Genomic DNA, 22000 nt, shown 5'->3' on the forward strand with positions numbered 1-22000 from the left:
GACTGATGATGTTTGATGCTTCATGAACTTACTGATATAATCGTGTGTTTGTGTTTTGCAGGAGAAGTTCACTCAGTCGACGTTTTGATTCTCATGACGGCTGCTGTGTGTCACGACCTCGATCACCCCGGATTCAACAACACGTACGACATCCCTCCTCGTCCTCTCTGTTCCGTCCTCGTTTCCTTTTCCTTCTCTCCTCTTCCTCCATCCTCTCGCTCCCTTCATCTCCTCCCTCTCCTCCCTGTGCTCCGTCTCTCTGTTGTCTCACTCACCTCCTCCTCATCTTTCTTCGTCATCCTCTTCTCGTCTCGTATTTGTCTTGTTGTCTTCGATCGTTCTCATCCCTCTCTCTCTCTCTCTCTCTCAGGTATCAGATCAACGCCAGAACCGAGCTGGCGGTTCGTTACAAAACGACATCTCTCCTCTGGAGAACCATCACTGTGCCGTGGCCTTCCAGATCTTCTCTCAGCCCGACTGCAACATCTTCTCCAACTTCGACCCCGAGGCCTTCAAACAGATCCGACAGGGAACCATCACGCTGATCCTGGCCACGGACATGGCTCGACACGGCGAGATCCTCGACTCCTTCAAACAGAAAGTGGACAGCTTCGACTACACAGACGAGGAACACGTCACCTGTGTGAGGAAACTGTCCGCTCGTTATTTATGAACAGGAAGTGAACCGAGAGGAGGAGGAAGTGTTCAGATCCTCGTCTGTTTATGGTCCGATGTTCTTCTGTGTTACGTAACAACGACTTCATGTTTCCTTTGTGCAGTGAAGCAAAGTGACATCTGATTGGCTTTGAGTGAAGGACGGCCCCCTCATTAACATAAATAACACTTGGTTAAAATGCAAACTAATCAAAAACAAACAAACAATCCGTAGGAATAAATACAGAAAGAAATACTTTAATAAATGCATTTAAAAATGAATAAATTCATATTTAGAATATAAAAGTCTGTATAAATAAATAAGAGTGAACATGCAAAGTTAAAACGATGAAAATATATATATATAAATAAATGAATAAATACAATAGAAAACTAAATAGGTGAAATAATACAAGTTATTGAGACATTTTTTAATTTATATATTTAGTTTTGGCCCTTGATCCGTCCATACACCCACCGAAAAAGTCAGATATTGGATTTTTCGTCCAGCGTAGAAGATTAAATCTGTTCTTAAATCAAATGAGGAGGTACTCGTTCTGTACTCGAGTATTTATACCTCTGTATTCATTTGTAAATGTGTTAAAATGAGTTTCTAAATCATGTTCGTAGCAGCTGCAGGATCTGATCACACCAGGTTTCCTCCTCAGTAATCTCTGCAGTGTTGTGTTCACTGTAATGACACTCTGCTCATGTGACCTCTGACCTCTCGCTGACCTCTGACCTCTCGGTGACCTCTGACCTCTCTGTGACCTCTGACCTCTGCAGCTGAAGATGGTGCTCATCAAGTGCTGCGACATCTCCAACGAGGTGCGACCGATGGAGGTGGCGGAGCCGTGGGTCGACTGCCTGCTGGAGGAGTACTTCATGCAGGTCAGTCCGAAAACACTGAATGTTCACATTTCACGTTTATTTTATGTTGACAGCTCAGATGTAAAGTCCAGACTGTGACTGCATCACACTCAACAGATATGTTTTAATTACATCTATCTGTCATTCAGTTAACTCTGATGAAAACAATCTGATCTCAGTTAACACAAACTTCTTAACATACATAACACACTGTGATTTTAGTCATTTATTATTTAAGTATCGTAGATGAAAGTGATGCATATTTTTGGTTGCTCGTAGAATCCATCATCACTTTAATTATCCAGACTTTACGTCTGGACAAGACACGTATGTCTGGAAACATCGCGTCCTGGAAAGATCATATTTCTTCCCCACACTGATTATACAAAACTTTAAACCTACATGTAATTTAAAACAAGGGAGTTACAGAAAAGTCTTCATGAAGGAATAAAAATCTTGGAGCCTCGAGTGGCATCAGCTCCAAGTGTAAGGAGCTGGAGGGGGACAGATATGACTGTAACACACTTCCACACTAAGAAACAAAGGTTATGATAATAATAAAACTAATGATAGAAACCAGTATAAACACAGGAAGTGTCGGTCAGTCAGACTGAACGTGTGTTTGTAGTTTCTCTGTTGCAGCAGCTGAGAACATCATGATTAGCTAAAGAAAACTTCGTCCTCCCGCTGATAGAAATCATTACTGTTGATTGATTGATTGATTGGTTGATTGATTGATTGACTGATGTGTGTGTGGTGCTCAGAGCGACAGGGAGAAGGCTGAAGGACTTCCTGTTGCTCCGTTCATGGACAGAGAAAAGGTCACCAAGCCGACGGCTCAGATCGGCTTCATCAAGTTCGTCCTCATCCCGATGTTTGAGACGGTGATGAAGGTGAGCGAGCAGGACGAGAGGATGGAGGTCACGTTAAAACAACTCGGCTTTGTTCTAAATGTTGTCGAGTTGTGAACTCACATCATCAGATGATTCCAACAACTTATACACGCTGACAGACGGAGGAAGAGTTCAGTGTTCACGTCTGTTTGATTCTCCTTCTTGTTTTGTGTCAACAGTCGGAGACGAGTTTGTGTTTTAGTGACACTTTAATAAAAAGCATAAAGAAATGTAAAAATAAAATAAGAAAATAAACAAGCTCATGGAAATAAGTAAGACAAAATGCAAAGTTAAGAAAATGAAATAAATACATTTCATAATAATTAATAAATAAAACAATATGTTCATTTATGCCTTTTTTAAGCTTTTAATATTTTTAGTGCCATTTTTTTATTTTGGCAGTTTCCATCTTCCATATGTAAGTGTGAAACCACTACACATATATTATATAATATAATATACTATAGTATCATATAAATAGAACCAAAAATACATACATACATACATTTATTATGGTGACAAGCAAATAATTGTGTATTAATTCATTTAATGATTCATTTATTTAATTAAAGATTTTATTAAATTATATATGTAATTAGTCATGTATTGAGTATACAATTATTTCTGTATTTCAATCTTTTTTTAACATTTATTGAAAGTAATTTTGAGACAAACGCAAGTCAGTAATAAAATAAAGTTATTTTAAGAAAAGAAGATGAAAAATTAAATGTGATTATGCCACAATGCAATGTGTTTAATTTTGTAGAAGTTAACATTAGTGTGTGTGTGTGTGTGTGTGTGTGTGTGTGTGTGTCAGCTGTTCCCACAGATCGAGGAGGCGATGGTGCAGCCACTCAGAGAGTCGAGAGACCGATACGAGGAGCTCAAACAGATCGATGACGCCATGAACGAGGTTGGAGGATTTCTCTGAGTGTGTGTGGAGGCTTTTAGTTTGTCGACTGTCGCTGATGACACGTGCCTCATGTTCCTCCAGGTGCAGAAGAAGAAGAGTGAGAACTTGACCATTGGAGGGAAGAAGAAGTAAAAGGTTTTGAAAAGGTATGAAGCAGCAGAAAGTTCTGCCCGTCCTCGGCCCAACGGGTCTTATATCAGCTGTGTGTGTGTGTGTGTGTGTGTGTGTGTGTGTGTGTTTCAGCAGCTGTGAGCGTGGAGCACCAGAGTAGTGAAGTGGCGTGAAGTTGTCAGACATGTTGGTCCGTGACGGGCTGAAGAAGAAGAAGAAGAGCGGGACAGGAAGTGGATCTGTGATGTCACAGTGAGTGACGGAGCGGTCCGGGCAGCGTTACAGACTCCTGACGGAGCCGCCGAGCAGACGGACGACCCAAAGCCTTTTTCAGGAGATGTCGACATTTGTACAGCACAGACGACTTCAGTGAACAATATTTAGATACATATCTTCTTGTTTTTTATTTGACATGTGTTGTTTTTTACAGATTGTACAGATTTTTAGTGACTTTTGTTCTTTCATATTAAAAAAATAAAAGATTACTTTAATTATAAAACTCCTGTCTGTTTATTACTGCTGGATGAAAGAACTGAAGAACTTCTACTCCACAAATCATACAAATATAAATACTTAATGAACATAATTGTGGCTACTTTAGGCTGTTAACTAAGGATTTAATGACCAGAGTTGTAAAAAGTACCCAGAAGTCAGTGCAGGGATCTTGTTTATTAAAGTCACTTTTATGAATAATACTCAAATAAAAGTCTTAAAGTATCTGATATTAAATGTCCTTCAGTATCAAAAGTACAAGTAAATTATACACATATTTACATGTGTTTATACTCTGACGGACGATTATCTAATTATAATTACTGATAAATTACATTGATTTGTGTTCTACTGTGGCTCTGACGTAATCTGCAAATAACTTGTTGCTAAAACAAGTTGCCAAAAATAAATGTAGTGGAGTAAAAAGTACAACGTTTGACTCCAAGATGTAGGTGAGTGGAAGTATGAAGTTGCAGAACATGGAAAATACTCAAGTAAAGTACAAGTACCTCAAAATACTTGAATAATTGTACTTAGTTACATTCCATCACTGCTGGTGGACGTGAGGAGACGTCACAGACACTCGGCTCAGTTTCATGTCATCTGCAACGTTTATTTTTTAATAATCAGACAGAAATTTAAACCAAAAATAAAAAATCATTTACACTGTTCTCTCAAACTCAAACTGAATCAACTCAGGTTCTCTCAAAGCGTCAGACACAAAGGAAATAAAGTCACAGTGTCGTCAGGTGGACGACTGACTCGCGGCCTCCGTCCTCTCCCTCTTTGCCTTCTTGTTGCCGTTGGCCGTCGGCGTCTTCGTCCTCTTCAGCTGCTGCTCCTCCAGCCGCTGCTGCTTCTTCTGCAGGTACGCCGTCACGTTGTCGAAGGTCACCTTGTACAGGTGCTCGAAGCGGCTGCTGGTCTTTGAGGAGGCTGCGGTGTGACAGGACAGGAGGACAGCAACTTTAATTACTCATTTAACAGCAGGCGACTCATCGATGAAATGTTACGAGTGTTTCCAAAAGAAACAGAAAGATTTGGAGTTACGTTATAATATGATACTTGGATAAGGTGACTGATTACAACAGGTAACCCTCTCCAGAGGCTGACGTCATGTGACACTGCAGGTTATTTGTGTCTGGAGGGGACGAGTGGGACGAGGACGAGTGTGTGTGTGTGTGTGTGTGTGTGTGTGTGTGGTGACTCACCCTCGAGTGTTTCCCCGTGCGGCTTCAAGGCTTCAGTCACTCTGCGGAGTTCAGGACTGTCGGCGTCACACTGATGGAGCAGCAGAGACAAACAAGATGGAGTCAGAGAAGCTCCTCCACCAAACCTCTGTTTAAAAACTGACGATTTAATAATAACCACAGGTGTACGGTGTCCTGCAGTGAACCACAGGTCATAATGTCACCTCGTTGAGCTTTAATTTACAGGTGCAACAATTCGTCCACTCTCATTTGATTTATTTTGAACAAGAAGTTAAAAACGTTCCTCTCGTAAACAGGTGAGTGAATATAATCACTGAAACATGAAGCGCTCAGATCCGTCGTGTCCGGATTCATGATGGACTGAACTTTACTCGCATGTTTCACTTCCTGTCTTTCTGTATATAAAAATGTAAATAATACATCTGTGAATCATATCTTCTCTTGTATCAGTGTCAGTGTGTAAACGTGTCCGTTCTACCTCCCAGGAGTCTCCTCTGTGTGAGTAGATCTGTAGCGGCGAATCTCTGGAGTCCATCAGCGCCCACAGCCGACCCTCTGGGTCAAAGGTCACGTCCAGGGGGCAGTGGGGCAGGAGGAGGCGACTGTGTGGCACCAGCTTCTCCTCAGCCTTCTGGTCCAGAGTGAAGAAGTGAAGCGTGGACACTCTGAGGACACAGGAGACATGAAGTGATGCTTCCTCTTTTTTATTCTCTCATGATCACCTGGTTGATACGTTTATAAAAAGTCCCGCCCTCGCACCCGATGTGCTCTTATTGGCTGGAGGCTTCACACCCACCGATCAAAGGCTGTCGACCAGAAACATCCTGAACACAGCAAATGTATTAAATACATGCCGAGGTCAGAGTGTCACCTACCTGTGCAGCAGACTGTAAATCATACAGCCTGCTGACCTCCACAGAGATCTTGTGCCTCCACACGTCCAAAAATACCTTTAACATTCACAGTAAAAATAGTTGAAAGCCAGCAGAGGAGTTTCTGTCATGTGGAGGTTAAAAACAGCTTCCTGTCCGCAGCAGGAGAGCTGACTAAACACTCTGAAGGAGGTCGACACGTCACTGAAGGAGGTCTGACGTGAGAAAGTTTCCCTGTTAAATGCCCTTATTAGATTCATCATTCATTTATTTACTTTTCATTTAAAAACATTATTAAAGTTCAGTCACAGTTTGTTTTGCTGTGTTGTCACTTCTTGCTGATATGATGAGTGACGTGCAGCAGCGATGATTTTAATTAATTTCCGTTCCTTCCTCTGAACAGGAAGTTTAAAACTTTAAACTTTGCTCCTTGACTTGTTTTTTTAATTGTTTAAATAGGATCAATTGCATCCTGCTGTTTGCTGAAATACTGACTGTTTTGTTTTTGTGTGACGCTTCATTAAATCAAGACAGAAACAGGCCTCTGTGTGTGTCAGTTCTACAGTTTGTCCACCAGATGGCGGCACTGTTCTCACCTCTCACACTGCACAGCGACATAACGAGCGTCAGGAGAGCTGCTGATCCTGCACACAGAGGGCTTCTGGGAAATAAAACACACACACAGAGTCGTCTCAGGGGTCTTACATGTCAGTGAACAGGTGAGTCTTCACACGCTGCAGGTACCTTCTGTTCGTCGGCCTCAGTACTCGGCGTCTCTTCGGGCTCTGTGAGGTCGCAGCTCTGCAGCTTTCGGCCCGACTCGAACTCCCAAAGCTTCAACGTCCCGTCCTGACAAACACAATCACATCACTCAGGACTCGACTCTCAGTCAGATCTGATCTGATAAAACACTGTGAAAATCTCACTTTACTGTATTAAAACAAAAACTTTTGTCCAAGTAAGTTTTTCTGGTTTGAGGTTAAAACAGCGTTTCACTTTAAACTGTTTATGTGGCAAAAAATCAGAAGCTTTCTGCGGTTGGAACAGGAAAACCTGCAGATCTGTCCTGAAGTCTGGTGATTCTTCCTTGTTTCTTTTGGATCACATTTAGAGACAAAGCAGAAGAAATCTAGATGCTGAACTTTAGAAGCACAACAGTTGCAACTAAAAGAGTCACATCTCCTGTTAGTTAAACAGACACGTACCCCTGATCCTGACAGCAGCCAGTGTGGATGACCTGGAGGAACCAGCAGAGCGCTGACAAACCTGAGGACACAAACAGGAAGAGTCCTGACTACATCAAACGTTACACATACAGGATATATGAAGGTATTTAAGGCCGGCTCAGTCACTCACTGTGTGTGTCCCAGGCAGAAGGACTGGATGTTGTACGGAGACCTGAGGTGACTCACTCTGATCTTCTCATCGCGGTCGGCGGTGATGATGAACCTGTCGTCCGGCGACATGGTCTGAACGACAGGAGGACATGCAGATCACTCAGACTCATGTTCTGAGACAATGGTTCATTAATAAGTGTGTAGATTTATGTTCATTAGATGAAACCACGAGTACAGCAGCACTCTGATCCAGGGCAGAAAAAATAATCCAAATAAATAAAGGTGTGAAATGTGTGATTGGACCGGCAGGGACACATTTTCAATCACACGTTTTGGCTGTTTGTTGCTTTTTATCCGAGCTGACAGGAGAGATGAGAACACATACTGACACATGTTGTTGTTGTTTCTCACCACAGCGAGCAGCATCGACAGGTGTCCCATCTTCAGCTCGCCCTCCTTCTGCGGCTCCACCACCGAGAACGAGTAAACGTCTCCGGATTTGTCGGCGGCCAGCAGCTGGTCCTCGGCCTGACTGAACCTGAGGGAGGTGCACCTCCTCACCACGAACCTGTACGACACACACATTACTCACACACCTGTCAGATGTGTTACCTGTACGGTGAAGCTGTGACCGGAGGACAGACCTGGTGCTGATGCAGCGCCATGACGGCTCACAGTGAAGCAGAAACAGCCGTTTGTTGTCGTCAGTCAGCGCCAGCAGCTTTCCAGACGGAGACACGGTGAAGGCGAGAACTTTGTCACTTCCTGTTTCCTCTGAGCCGCCATCACTGACGACAGCGGAGACAAAACACAGCTGTTAAAATATTCATATTTCCATCTTTTTAGAACTGCTCTCATTTGAATCTCACATGCCACCTTTTTCTTTTGTTTAACAGTGACAAATGTTTTTATATATTTAGAAGCCACAACAATAAATGTTTTAGTTGTGACTTTAAAGATCAGTATTGGTCTCACGTTGTAAACATACAGACTTCAGCACTGACAGGTGTCATGTTTCTGTTCTCACCTGTTGTTTTCATCCTTCGGGTTCTTCGGCCTCTTCTCAGCAGCGCTGCAGTCGAACACAAACGGTTCTCTGCAAGAAAGTAAAGAAGAGCTCGTTATTGTTCCAGTTTCTTAACGGCTTTAAACGTTAGTTCAGTTCAGTTGACCTGAGACTCTGACTATAACTACGATCTGATGGCATCATGGGCAGTTTTCCAGGTAAAATTGTTTCAGGTGGTTTGACATAATTTTTTCTACTGTTGAAGCAGTTTTCATTTACAAAAAATTCAGGCTATGTTCCGATAGATCGGGCCCTCATCTGGCAAAGTATTGAAAACTCCTAATCATTACTATCCAGTCAGAGTGCTGTGATTAAATACTTAAACCAAAAGCAAATGTCTTGTTTTGTCCACAACTTAAAGATATTCAGTTTACTGTCACAGACGAGGAAAGAAACCAGAAAATCTTCACATTTAACAAACTGACAGAAGGGAATAATGACTTGTTTATTATATTTACTACTCACAGATGATCAAAATAGTTGGAGAATAATTTGATAGTTGACAATCAATCAAACTTTGTTTATATGGCAGCTTTCAAACGAATCACAATGCAATTCAACGTGCTTTACAAGTGATTAAAATAAAACATGATGTAAAAACAGGTTCAGGGAATTATACACAGCAAATATGATTTTATGAGAGTTTATAAAATATATGATAATACGAGCAACTAATAGATTAACCAATTAATTGTTGCAGCTCCAGTTTTAAGTGAGCAACATGAAGATACTTAAGTAAAGTCAGTACTTAGTAAATGTACTTAGTTACTTCTACCTGTCACATGTCTGAACATCTTGTCTCATGAATCCAAACGTTTATTTTCTCGTCACAGACATAAACTTTAAACCATCTGACACATGTCTCCATGTTCTCTCACTCCTTCCACATCTGTGTAGCTGGCTAACACTGCTAGTAGCACTGATGCTAACCCGCCCGATCGCTACAAACAAACAAACAAACAGACTCATTAAATAAAAAATAAAAGTTTGAATTCACTCAGACCTGCTCTGTTTGCTGTGGACCGCTACGAGCTTGGTGTCGCAGGTGAAGATGAACCAGTCTCCACAGAAGCCGACAGCAGCCATGACTGTTTTGGTGTCATGCGACGGCGGCGCACACACACGCGGAGGAGCAGAGTTCTGTCGCGCTCATGTGACGTCACCGCCACCACAAGTACACGCCCCCCTCGAGAAAGTACAGAATGTACACAAGCTCTGCAGGCTGGTGACAGAAGAGGGTTTCTGCTGTACAATACTCACTTTTAACCCACTAAACAGCGACGTAACGATACAATACTAAACCAGAGTAAGTAACGTCACCACAGCTGCCATTAAAGACGATTTAATCAATTAAATTAATCAATTTTAGCTCCAAAAGTTGCTAGTTGAGCTCATTCATAGTCGATATAACAACGCAGTGGTGTTTAATATTAGAGATATGTGGTGATATTAATGTGCAGCAGCAGATAAAGTGATTAGTGAAGACAGTGTGTGTGTCTGTGAGGGAGGGGGCGTCACTGACATGTTCATGTGTTACATAAAAGGTGAGGAGCTCGGACTGAGTCAGGACCATGCTGCTGCTGTGAGCTGTGAGCCGAGCACCACACCACGAACAAGAAGAAGGAGAAGCAGCATATTTAAGCCTTATTTATCAAAAGGTAACTATATTCATTTATTCCTAACATTCACCTGCACAACAGGCTGTTTGTGTGTCTGTGGTTGGAGAGTCTGTCGTGCTATAAAATCATGCACGATGCTAACACACCTGGATAAATGTTAAATATGTTCATGTACAGCTCGTTGTTGTTGTGTTGTTGTTGTGTTGTGTTGTTGGCTCATCGTCGTGTGTCTGTTGTTGATGCACAGCTCAGGCACTCTGTACAGAAAGATGGCGGCTTCCCTGCTGAGGATAGGACGACTGGGCTGTCTCAAGGTAAAACAATTTAAAGCGTTTAATATTATAAATGTTTGATTTAATCATCGTGTCATTGTTGTGAATCTTCAGTCAGTCTCATTGAATTCCTCTGCAGCAGCTTGTCTGTGCTGCCTCCCCTCTTCTCTAACCTCATGGCTGCAGACTAGTCAACCAGAATAATGTTATTAAATCAATGGAGCCAGCAGTGATCTCAGCCTCATTGTCAGCTCTTTTTTTTTAAATTGTCTGTTTTCTAAATGGAGTTTTGAATTGGTGAGGCACAAACTTGAGCCCCTTTGCACGCCTCAGTGCTGCAGGCTTCAGCCACACTCACAGGCCCGCCTTTGACTTTCTGAGCACACGGACTGTTGACATGTTCATTTTAACATGAAGCTAGCTGCTATGAAGGTGGACATGTTTGTACAAGGTTACTGAGGATTCACCAGCACAGAGGCACTGGTTCAACTGGAACATGCATTTAAATGTTGCTGCAGACTGGATTCAAGTTCATTTTTAAGATTTTGACAAACTCATCGTGTGCTGTGAAGAAGAATTGTTCAAAGTCTCAAAGGAAGATCTTAACAGTTCAAACGATACAAAATTCAGTGTAAATCTTGGGAAATGTGCACAAGACGTCCAGATCTGTTAACATTTTAGCTGCAAAAACAGATTTTTCACTTTGTGTATGAAAGGCTGCAACTTAGGATCATTTCCATTATCCAGGAGACTGGATAGGACACTGATCAGTTTGGTCGATAAAATGTCCAACAAACAAACTGAAAAGTGCTCATCCACGTTTCCAAGAGCGTAAACTGACATCTGCTGGACAAAAGAAGCAGTTTGCAGTCCGAAACCCAAAGACTCTTCAGTTACTGTCGGCAAAGAAAAGGCAGCAAATCGTCACGTTTAAAAGCTGGAACCAGCAAATATTTGACATTTTTGCTTTAATAGTGACTCAAATGTTTCTCTTGCAGCTCTAGTTGAAACATTTGCATCCTAATTAGGAGCTGGAACGATCTGATGTGATTCTGTGTGGATGTTTTACCAATTTTAAAACCACTTTGGGAGAGATGAAAGGCGGTGAAAGAAATGTTAAGATCCATGAAACCTCAGCAGGACGTTATGGTGTCAGGATGGCAGTTCTGCACAGCGGAGTGTCTGTTCTAGTCTAACATTTGAATGTGGCATTTAAAATATTCAAAAACATGAACAGAGCCTGGTTGATCATGAACATGCACTCTTGTTGTTTAACTACTCAGGTGCGCCTGTATCAACAGATCCTGGAAGTCTGATATGATATTGATGTCGTGACAGTCGCACAGTCCAAATGTGGAGGCAGTTTTCTAAAAGGTGGAAGAATGTTAATGAATTGTGACGCGTGTCGTCTGTCTGGATTTCACCTGGTGGCTTCGTCATGATGTCAGCAGCAGATTAATGATGTTTGTGTTGTCTGGGACAGAATCACGTGTTCACTGAGGTTCAAACTGCTCCTGACCTGTGGTCAGTCTGAGACCAGCTGATGGGTCCTGTAGTACCACCAAGACACCACCAGAGGTCGTCATATCTTAAACTTACTCATTTCAGGGACTGATGTCTTCAGTTTGCATCCTCTGTAGGATCGCAACGATTCATCGATTAGTTGGCAACGATTGAATTAATCTCAGATGAATCAGTTTGAGTTATAAGTTAATATTTTCTGACATTTTAGAGACCAAACAACTCATCGATTTAATACAGGAAAAAATCAAAAGACTAATAAACATGAGATCAGTCATTAACTGCAGCCTCATTGATCTGTAAAGTTCAGATTTGTCATCATGTCAGATCTCGTGGAGGCTTCACACAATCTCACATGTGGGGAAATCTTCAGTCAGTTATTATCTTAAATTCTCCTAAATTTTTCTCATTTCCACCTCTTTTTTTTTATGTTTAATGACTAAAACGATTAATCGATTGTAAATTGCAGCTTTTCTAAGGGAAATTCTGGACTCTTGTGCACATTACCCTCGATTAAAACTGAATCATCCATCTTGTTTCAGATCTCCCCTCCAGACTTTGAACAATGTCTTCACTGCACACGATGAGTTTGTTTAAAAAGCTTCTGAAGACGTCACTTTGGACAGTGAATCAAAGAAACTGAATAGATTAATCATGAAATGAGAATAATCTATAATGAATAATTGTAGTTGCAGCCTTATAATAATAAATGAACGGCATTAATCTGCAGCTGTAGCTCAGCTGAACCTTTTTGTTCTGACACAGTCAGAAGGTGGAAGTCAACGTTAAGCAGCAGTTCAGTAATAATCTGTTTTTGATTTGTATTAATCAACAGCTGTGTGAGTCCTGCAGGCTGAACTCAGGCCTTCTGATGATGCTCAGTTGCAGCTCCTTTTTATTTAAGGTATAATCTTAAAATATGTGTAACTTCATGTAATCTGTGTGTGTGTGTGTGTGTGTTCAGTGTTTGCAGGCTGAGAGCTGGACTGCTCTGAGGAGAGCACCTGCAGCTGCAGCCTTCAGCTCAAAATCAGGAGGATCCAAGAAGTCGAAAAAGGGCTCAGGTAGGATTCAGAGTCTCCGGGTGTTTATCAGCTCCTGAATGAAGCTCGCGCTGCTGAACTGTGGTACAAACGTCACTGATATCAGCCAGAAACATGTCAGGCTTCAGTGCAGGCGACATTTGAGGTTATTTTCTTACTTAAACACAATATTCTTAAAATAAGACGAGCAGACATCTGTGCATTACTTTTTACCATCTACAACGCTGCACACAACACTGTCCGACACAAACAGTCTGCAGTTGTAGTTGTGTTCAATTTATTTTTATTTCACTTAACGTCTGCTGTTGTATAACAGTGTCCATGAAGGTCAAACATTCATAAATCAGTTTTAAAGTACAAGTGGATGATTAATTTGACTTCAGATCTGCCTCACAGCCATCAGAGGGAGTTTATCGTGACGCTGGCGGAGGATTTCTTCTTCTGTCCTCTGAATGTGTGATTGTACTTGCAGCAGTCGGGAGCCTGAATATACTCGACTTCAGTTGTAAATATTGAGCAGAAGTCGTGTAAAAGAAAACAGAACTCTGCGTGTTCCAGCTGCCTTTCAGCTTTTCCTCTTTGACCTTGTGTAGTTTGGCGCCCTGCTGGACAAAATGTGACAGGAAGTGCAGTAAAGGTCAGGAGAGAGTCCAGCCCACATGCTCCATGTCATGGTACAAACATGTAACATGCAGCTGCTGCAGGCTGAGAGCGAGCGGCCGTGTTAATAAAAAGCCTGTCTAACAGTTCGCTGTCAGAACCTGCTGCGTGTGCAGGATCTGGAGTGTTTGCTGACACTGGTGTTAGATAACCTTCTTTAATCAGTGATGTTTGCTCCACAGTTCATCACATTCACTTTTGAATTTCCTCCCACAGGTTTTGAAGACTTTTTCACCCCATCAGCTGAAGTTTTAGCTCCTTTTTGGTCATAAAATATTCCTTTTTATCTCAGTAGAAAGCTGCTACGGTCAAGGTTAAAACTATTCTGTTAAGTGTTCTATGATACTTTTGCTCTTCTGTTTTGGCTCCCAGGCTTGTTATGGTTTTTCTTTTTTGCGTTTCTTTTTGTATAAACCGCTACATGTACCAGATACCACCTTCCAGGATTTTCTGTGTATAATGATGACATTTTATGGGGACATTGTGGACATTGTTTTTTAAAGGAAAATAATGCATCTTGTCTGCTTGCACTCCTCCGTCCTAGACTCGACTCAAACGTACTTCGATATAGAGAAACTTGTCCAGCACAAGACAGTTGACCCTGCCAAGAACGTGTCTGCAGCAGCAGCTGCAGCAGCAGCAGAGGCTGCAGTTAAACCAGTGGCAGAGCCTGCGCCCTCTGCCGCCGCACCTGAGGCTGTGGCAGAGGCTGCTGCTCCAGCAGCTGAAGCCACACCTGTAGCTGAGGCCCCCCCAGCTGTCGAGGCAGTCGCTGAAGCCGCACCTGTGGTCGAGGCAGTCGCCGAAGACGCACCTGTGGTCGAAGCAGTCGCCGAAGCCGCACCTGTGGTCGAAGCAGTCGCCGAAGCCGCACCTGCGGTAGAAGCTGTTGCAGAAGCCGCACCTGCGGTAGAAGCTGTTGTAGAAGCCGTTGCAGAAGCCGCACCTGCGGTAGAAGCCGTTGCAGAAGCCGCACCTGCGGTAGAAGCCGTTGCAGAAGCCGCACCTGCGGTAGAAGCCGTTGCAGAAGCCGCACCTGCAGCCGAAGCCGTCGCCGAAGCCGCACCTGCGGTAGAAGCTGTTGCCGAAGCCGCACCTGCAGCCGAAGCCGCACCTGTGGTAGAAGCTGTGGCTGAAGCCGTAGTCGAAGCCGTTGCTGAAGCTGCACCCGTGGTCGAAGCTGTGGCTGAGGCGGTTGTCGAAGCTGCACCCCTGGTTGAGGCTGTAGCTGAAGTAGTTGCCGACGCTGGACCCGTGGCTGAAGTTGTTGCTGAAGCTGCGGCAACAATAGCCGAAGCTGCAGCAGAAGCCACTGCCCCAGCTGCTGAAGCTCCAGTTGAAGCAGCACCAGCCACTGAAGAGGCTGCAGCAGAACCTCCCGTTGAAGCAGCTGCAGAAGCCGCACCAGCTGCTGAAGCTGAACCAGTTGTAGAAGCTGCCGCCGAGGCTGCAGCTGAAGTTTCTGCCCCTGTGGAGAGCGCCGAGGAGCTGGTGGACGTCGCTCCGGTCGTAGCTGAAGCTGCAGCAGAGGAGCCGCTGCCGGACGCCCCAGCTGAACCAGTCGAACCGTCTGAGGGTACACACCACAACCCCCCTCCCCCACAATCCTTCTCTTTTCCTCTGTGGACCCTGCAGTCTACCAGCAGTCATTTTCATCACCATTTCTATGAATTTAGAATATAAACGTTTGTGATGAGTGTAAAGGATAAACTGTAACGATACCTGACATCACAAACACACCTTTCTTTTGTTCTAGCTTTGCACAGCTTCTTCCTAATAGTCTAATCATGTTAATTGAAGCATTTTAGCCCAGAATCCTTCCCAGAATCCTCCCTGTTCTCATGTGGTTCAGACATTTTGAAGTTCAGCTCATTGTCTTGTGTCGTCGAGGTTGTTCACACCTGTGTCGACATCCGTCCTGAGTGATCCGATCATAGCTGCACAACTCTGAGTCGGTCAGTTCACATCTGGCATTCACGTCCGCTCTATTTTTTACACAAAGAAAGACCTTAATGTGGAACATTTGCCGAATTTAAAAGAAAGCACAAATAATAAAGAATTGATTAGAGACAGCGTTTCACAAAGTTGATCCTAAATCAACAACTCACAAAATTGCGAAGACTTTAAAGGGCGTCTGGGGATTTTCTCCAAGACGTAGCCTATACTGATTACTGTTTGCTTTAATGGTCACATTTCGACGTGTTTACCTCAACAAAATGTTGAAACAGCTGCTGAATGTTGGCACAGAAGCAGACGGGCTGGTTCAGCACTGCTTCCACAAACAGACCCATTTTACATGGAAAGAAACAACTTTACGTTTTGCATTTAATGCCGAATTTACAAGAAGGCAGCAGAGATTTAGAGGCTGTTGTAGACGGCGTTTCACACGGGTCAGAAAGTTTATTCTCAAACAACAACTCTTAGAATTATGTGATTTGTTAATGGAGTTTGGTGATGTTGTGTTTGGATCAGCTGGTAACATCTGTAGGTTAAGAGAGACACACTGAACATGGTCTTAATGATCGGATCTCAAATCTCGGTCTGTACTTGAAGCTCACCGCTGTGATCGGATCACTCAGGACGGATTTCGGGTCTGAACCGCCTCTTTGTGCTGCTTCAGCCATCTTCCATTGACTGCATGTTTTAACTGCATCGCATTTTGCACTTATTACTAACATCTGCCTGCTAAGTGCGCTCATGTCTTTAGTTTGCATCAGTCTGTTTTCTGTTCTTCACACCTTCCACTCATGCTTCGTTTCTGTTTTAAGTCACAGATGTTTTCTTTGGTTTTTAAGCTCCGCGCTCGTCGTCCCTCTGATGCTTCAACATGATAGAAAATAATTCTCGGCACCGTTTCTCGGTGTCGTGTTGTGGTTTTATGGACCTGTTCTGTTTTGATTTTTGTTCTGGTGATTTGTCACACACTAAAGATAATGTTAAAAGTTTCCACTGATGAAGGAGAATGTATGCCATCTTTTATTTTTTACCTCAAACTTCTCTCCTCCTCCTTCCTCACACCTCTCACACTCATCAGGGAGTCGCATGGTAAAAGTAATCAATCCCTCCACGTCTGATCCGACTGTTTTTGGTGTATTCTGTTAATGGATAATGTGTAACTGTGAACTTTCCCGGTGAGATTGCACCCTGGTTGCTGTGTGTGGGCTCAGAGTTGAGGATTTAAATGGATTCTCCACTGTTGAATACTTTTGTTTTACCTCCCAGCAGTTCTGTAAACGTGTAGCCTAGCATGACGTATCACAGCAACCTTTTTAACCTGTTAACTGACCTTTCACACGTTCTTTCCTGTCTGAGCCCAGTAGCCGGCTGCTCTGTCCACCACTCCCTGGTGCTGTTCTGTGCATGAGGGTTATGGTTAAGACTTGGTTCTGTTCTAGCCGAATGGACAGACGATTTCCAAAAGCATGGTCCTGGTTTATGAGCATGTTTCTGTGGAGAGAAGTTGACTAATGTGATATTTTCTCCCTGTGACTCTCAGCTGCACTGGACCCGATTCAGAAGCTCTTCCTGGACTCCATACGAGAATACTCCACAAAAAGCCAGTAAGTCATCGTCGTTGGCTTAGCTGTGTTTTGCACGTGTGGCTAATCTGGAAGTTTAAAGTGTAGCAGCTATAATGTAAGATGGAAATGACCATTTTAAAGGTACAGTTCACCCCAGACAGCTGCTAAATGTTGGCAGGTAAGACGTACATAAAAACCAGCACTTTTAACAAAGAGAGAAACAACTTAATGTTTTGCATTGAATGCTGAATTTGCAAGAAGGCTTCAAAAATGTTAAGATTTTTTTCAGAGAAAACATTTCACAAAGTTTATAAACTTTAAAGCCAACAACTCTTAAAATTGTGTGATTTTTGAAGGGAATCTGGTGACTTTCTTTAGGGACGACAAAGAAGTAGCCTATATTAGTTACACTTTACTGTAATTGACATGTTTAGAGTCAATAAAATGTCGTCTGCAGGTCACTTAAACTTCAGCCGCAACAAACCAACACTTACCTCCACATTTATATTTACCTGTTGGTTGAACTGGAGCATCAGGACCACAAAGCCACTGAAGCTTTCATCATAAAATAATGTACGGCAGCCAATCAGAGGCAGAGTAGAGTCTTTGTAAGGAAAGCAGGTGGATCCATATCAACGCTGGGCTCTCTTAAATTGGATTAAATGGGGGTGAAAATGAAACGTTGCTCTGCTGACGGTCTTTGTTTGTCCTCCTGGAGGGACGCTGGCGGTCTCGTGGATGCAGGTACAGAGTATGAGAAGGATTTAGCAGAGGAGATCACAAAGCTCCAGAGACTGTACGGTGGAGGAGACCTCACAGCTTTCCCAGAGATTAAATTCACAGGTGAGTCCAGTTCATCCAAGATCACATCGTGTAGCTTCTCTGTGAGCAGCAGGAGCTCGCTATACTGAAGGGTTTAATACTCAAGTTAACCAAACAACAACAATGAATATTTATTGATCAGTGTTGAAGAAACGGTTGAGCTAAAAATAAAAGATTCATTCAGAACTCTTCTCTTCTGAGAGCAGTAAACATCATTAACTCTCTAACTTTGTGTTTTTTAGAGCCCAAGTTTGAAGAAGTCTCCCAGAAGTGAACCTCGACACTTTGCAACTGAACTTTTCTACTGTCGCCTTCTCTCCTGTACATCTGTGCTGCTCCATCGTGTTACTAACCGTCTGTTCGTGTCAAACATCCCGCCTCCAGCGTAGCGTGTGAGAATAGAGCCAGTTTCAATAGATAGATCTTTTTTTTGGGAATGTCGGCTAAAGCAGTAGATGTACATGTCCGGCAGACAAAGTGAACTTTGAGCTGTGAAACGAGCTTCGTGCAGACGGATCTGTGGCTGCTGAGCTGAATGTAGAAGGAAAAAAACAATAAATTCCACTTCATATCTGCAGTGTGAACGCGTCTTTGTGCTGCACGACAACATCACAGATAAACTTCATGTTCTGATGAACATCACGCTCTCTGAGCTGTGAGCGCTTCATTTCCACAAATCCAAATGTTGATGGATGTATTCAGAGTTAAAGGTGAGCAGAAGTCATGTGTGATTAAAAGTCAAGTGTTGAAATATAACTTTGGTAACAGTGAAAGTCGCCAGGAAGGAAAGAAAGAAAGAATGGAGGGAGGGAGGAAGGAGATGAAAATAAAATGATTAAAAAATCATTTCAGATTTTTTTTTTTTCCTCATAATTTGGATTTGAAGCCCAGAATTCTGAGAATATATATTTTTTATCATATTTTATGTCCATATTTTTATGCAAATCTTATTTTTTCTTCATTTGGTTTAATATAATAAGCTTTATTTTATTTCAGTCCCCTCCAGGTCATGTGACACATTTAATCTAAATCAGTGCTGAAATGTCTTCATGTCCTTTGAATGACACAAACCTCCTTTTATTGGATTTAAGTTCTTTTCTTTTTCTATTTGTTTTCTTTACCTTTTCTATGTAAAATCGGTCTGATATTTCATTAGATTGATGAAAAACAGACTTTTACTCTAATACTTTTTTTTTTTTTTTTTTTTTTTTAAAACTCATATTTGTGATTATCAAAACATCAAGAGGAAACGTTCACAAATCTACAGGAGAAAAGATTATTTATCATTTATGTGAGTTTACAAGAAATCAAATCTCTGAGATTAATAAGTTAAACATTTACAAGAAAGAAGCAGATGACGTCATAATTCACCAGATAAAATAAAGATAAAAGGAAAATATTGTCTGAGATTATAAAATTATACAGAAAAAAATTACATAGTCTAAGAAATTAAAAATGTTGATTGTCAATACGAGAAGTTTTATAGTGATTTTCATCTTTTTCACAACCTTTCTGAGCATTAAAGAATCCAACAGGTGTTTATGAGTGAGTCCACAGGTGTAAAAGCAGAGGACAGCACCCGTGGTAGATCCTCAGGGCGCGAACCCGCGAGGTTAGAGAAACGCTAGTTAGGAAGTAACCACTGAGCTAAACCTCCACAGGTGAATGAGCTCACACCAGAGCTTTATCAAGCTGAACATGAGGAAGTGGCGTTCAGCAGCAGTGTGGACTGGTACCTGCTGCACACACAGGACAGGTGTTGTTAATGAGTCCACAGGTGTAAAAGCAGAGGACAGCGCCCGTGGTAGATCCTCGGGGCGCGAACCCGTGAGGTTAGAGAAACTGGATGAAGTTAAGAAGTAACCACTGAGCTAAACCTCCACAGCTGAATGAGCTCACACCAGAGCTTTATCAAGCTGAACATGAGGAAGTGGAGTTCAGCAGCAGTCTGATCAGCTGGGAACTGATCAATAATCCCCACAGACCCGTTTACAGAACCTACAGTCCACTTTAACGGGTCTGTAACATGGTTCTGTTGGTGACAGTCACACAGATGTGGAGGTCGTGTTGACTGAGATATATGTTGGACTCAACAACGATCAATACATGTTAAAGAGACAGACCCACAGGACAGGAGACGGTTCCGCTGGGCTGAGGGAGGTAAACACAGAGTCCGCCCACCACACCACACAGGTCGGTGTCCGAACCGGCGGCCGGTGTGAAAGTCGCCAGGAAGGAAGGAGATGACAATAAAATAATAATAATAATAATAATAATAATAATAATAATGTTCTGATTCTTTTCTCATAATTTGGATTTGAAGCTCAGAATTCTGAGAATTTACTTTTTCGTCACATTTTATGTCAGTATTTGTACGAAAATCTTTATTTTTCTTCATAAGGTTTAATATAATAATCTTTATTTTATTTCAGTAGCTTCCAGGTCATGTGACCCGTTTAATCTAAACCAGTGCTGAGGTGTAAAAGCAGAGGACAGCGCCCGTGGTAGATCCTCGGGGACCGCTGGACGCGAACCCGGTGAGGGGAGATAACTAGTCGGATGTTAGGAAGTAACCACTGAGCTAAACCTCTACAGACTAACATGCACACACAAGAGCTTTATCAAGCTGAATACACAGTCTACAGTCATGTTCACTTCATGTGTGGATCTGGTTCGTTTTAAAGCTGCTCTGAACCTGAAGTGGACCAGAACCTGCTGCACACACAGCACAGGTGTTGTTAATGAGTCCACAGGTGTAAAAGCAGAGGACAGCGCCCGTGGTTTGATCCTCGCTGGACGCGAACCCGTGAGGTGAGAATGACTGACAACAGTTAGGAAGTAATACTGAGTTAAAGAACTTTATCAAGCTCAACATGAGGAAGTGGAGTTCAGCATCAGTCTGATCAGCTGTGAACTGATCAATAATCCTCACAGACCCGTTTACAGAACCTACAGTCCACTTTAACGGGTCTGTAACGTGGTTCTGGTGGTGACCCTCTGTGTTCTGCTGGTCTCAGCCTCTGGTTCGGACTGTAGCGTGCAGAGTCATACAGATGTGGAGGTCGTGTTGACTGAGACTCAATAACGATCAATACATGTTAAAGAGACAGACCCGCAGGACAGGAGACGGTTCTGCAGGACTGAAGGAGGGAAAAGACAGAGGATGATAACTGCACCTGACTGAAGAACATATATTTATATATAATAATGTCTCTGACGCTTCCTGTAAAGTTTATTATTCCTGCATGTTGTTTAGAGGTGACAGTAAAATAACCTTTAGAGTTTGTTCCCTGGAGGTTTTCTGTCTGTTTGTCCTTCAGTGAGTGTTTGAAACAGACTGATGTTCAGAGTTAAAACACCTGAATGTATATTTATATGTGTGAACATGACGTATTAAAGAGGAACACAGAGAACAGAGGCTGCTGAAGAAAGAAAAGAAAAGAAAAGAAAAGACAGAGGACCACTCAGGGGTTCGATCTCTGTGCTGGATAAATTCCCACCACATGACGAGAACACTCCCATAGAAGATCAATGGCAGTGTGAACCGCTGAGCTAAACCTCCGCCGTATGAAAGTGGAACAGCAGGGCTAATAAAGGTGAACAGGTGTACTTCTGAACAGGTGTGACAACCCGGATAGAGAGCCTAAGCCACGCCCCTTCCGGTTTGCCCAGCACTCCACTGGAAGTCAGAATTTCCGACTTTCAATCTAAAAGCGGTCCAATCAGCCCCGTTTATTCTTATTACCGTTTCTTGCCCAAACAAAAAAAGAAGGAAGAGGATGAAAAAAGAATAATAATGACACAAATGTTTTCGTCATATTTATATCTATAATATTTATGAGAAACATCATTTATTTCCAACAGGTTTCATGTTTAATCACCTGTTTTCAGACCGGATCAATACTTTATCTGTCTGTCTTCATTGATTACTGTCTTCACGCCCTGAAGTCCCTCAGTCCTGACCCGTTAGAACCTCATTACATGAACCTTTGTCTGGTACTGAATGAAGTGACAGATGAAGTACTGATCCGGTCTGAACTGTGTCATGAATCTCACACATGATGTTTGTCAGTTTGTTGTCATTAAAGTCAAACCTCATGTAGTTTAGTGTTGAAGCTCAGTG

The 22000-nt window shown here is 42.5% G+C and overlaps 2 protein-coding genes and 1 pseudogene across 2 annotated transcripts; 2 read left to right on the top strand and 1 right to left on the bottom strand.

Moving 5' to 3' along the window:
• The window catches only part of LOC115588749 (high affinity cGMP-specific 3',5'-cyclic phosphodiesterase 9A-like), an 8328-nt pseudogene extending 4388 nt beyond the window's left edge, over positions 1–3940 (top strand).
• A 155-nt stretch (positions 3941–4095) lies between these two features.
• Positions 4096–9579, bottom strand: LOC115588002 (tRNA (guanine-N(7)-)-methyltransferase non-catalytic subunit wdr4-like). The gene is made up of 11 exons (XM_030428233.1): positions 9423–9579; positions 8381–8449; positions 7998–8141; positions 7765–7921; positions 7373–7485; positions 7222–7282; positions 6761–6865; positions 6613–6677; positions 5623–5809; positions 5145–5214; positions 4096–4869 (listed from the first exon to the last, which is right to left on the bottom strand). The coding sequence occupies exons 1-11, from the start codon at positions 9503–9505 to the stop codon at positions 4679–4681; spliced, it is 1245 nt and encodes a 414-aa protein (XP_030284093.1). The 5' UTR covers positions 9506–9579; the 3' UTR covers positions 4096–4678.
• A 1-nt stretch (position 9580) lies between these two features.
• On the top strand, positions 9581–18450 carry LOC115587996 (coiled-coil domain-containing protein 8 homolog). The gene is made up of 8 exons (XM_030428222.1): positions 9581–9725; positions 9964–10077; positions 10286–10352; positions 12796–12895; positions 14079–15110; positions 17031–17094; positions 17774–17898; positions 18120–18450. The coding sequence occupies exons 3-8, from the start codon at positions 10308–10310 to the stop codon at positions 18149–18151; spliced, it is 1398 nt and encodes a 465-aa protein (XP_030284082.1). The 5' UTR covers positions 9581–9725; positions 9964–10077; positions 10286–10307; the 3' UTR covers positions 18152–18450.
• Positions 18451–22000: the final 3550 nt, after the last annotated feature.

Source organism: Sparus aurata, chromosome 9 (assembly GCF_900880675.1).
Source record: "Sparus aurata chromosome 9, fSpaAur1.1, whole genome shotgun sequence".
NCBI lineage: Eukaryota > Metazoa > Chordata > Actinopteri > Spariformes > Sparidae > Sparus > Sparus aurata.

Coding starts and splice junctions, on each gene's coding strand:
- LOC115587996 (XM_030428222.1), top strand. CDS start 10,308: ATGGCGGCTTCCCTGCTGAGGATAGGACGACTGGGCTGTCTCAAG. Junction 12,896..14,078: donor GAAGTCGAAAAAGGGCTCAG/GTAGGATTCAGA, acceptor CCTCCGTCCTAG/ACTCGACTCAAACGTACTTC. Junction 17,899..18,119: donor CCCAGAGATTAAATTCACAG/GTGAGTCCAGTT, acceptor TGTGTTTTTTAG/AGCCCAAGTTTGAAGAAGTC.
- LOC115588002 (XM_030428233.1), bottom strand. CDS start 9,505: ATGGCTGCTGTCGGCTTCTGTGGAGACTGGTTCATCTTCACCTGCGAC. Junction 8,450..9,422: donor GTCCACAGCAAACAGAGCAG/GTCTGAGTGAAT, acceptor ACTTTCTTGCAG/AGAACCGTTTGTGTTCGACT. Junction 6,866..7,221: donor GGCTGCTGTCAGGATCAGGG/GTACGTGTCTGT, acceptor TGTGTTTGTCAG/GACGGGACGTTGAAGCTTTG.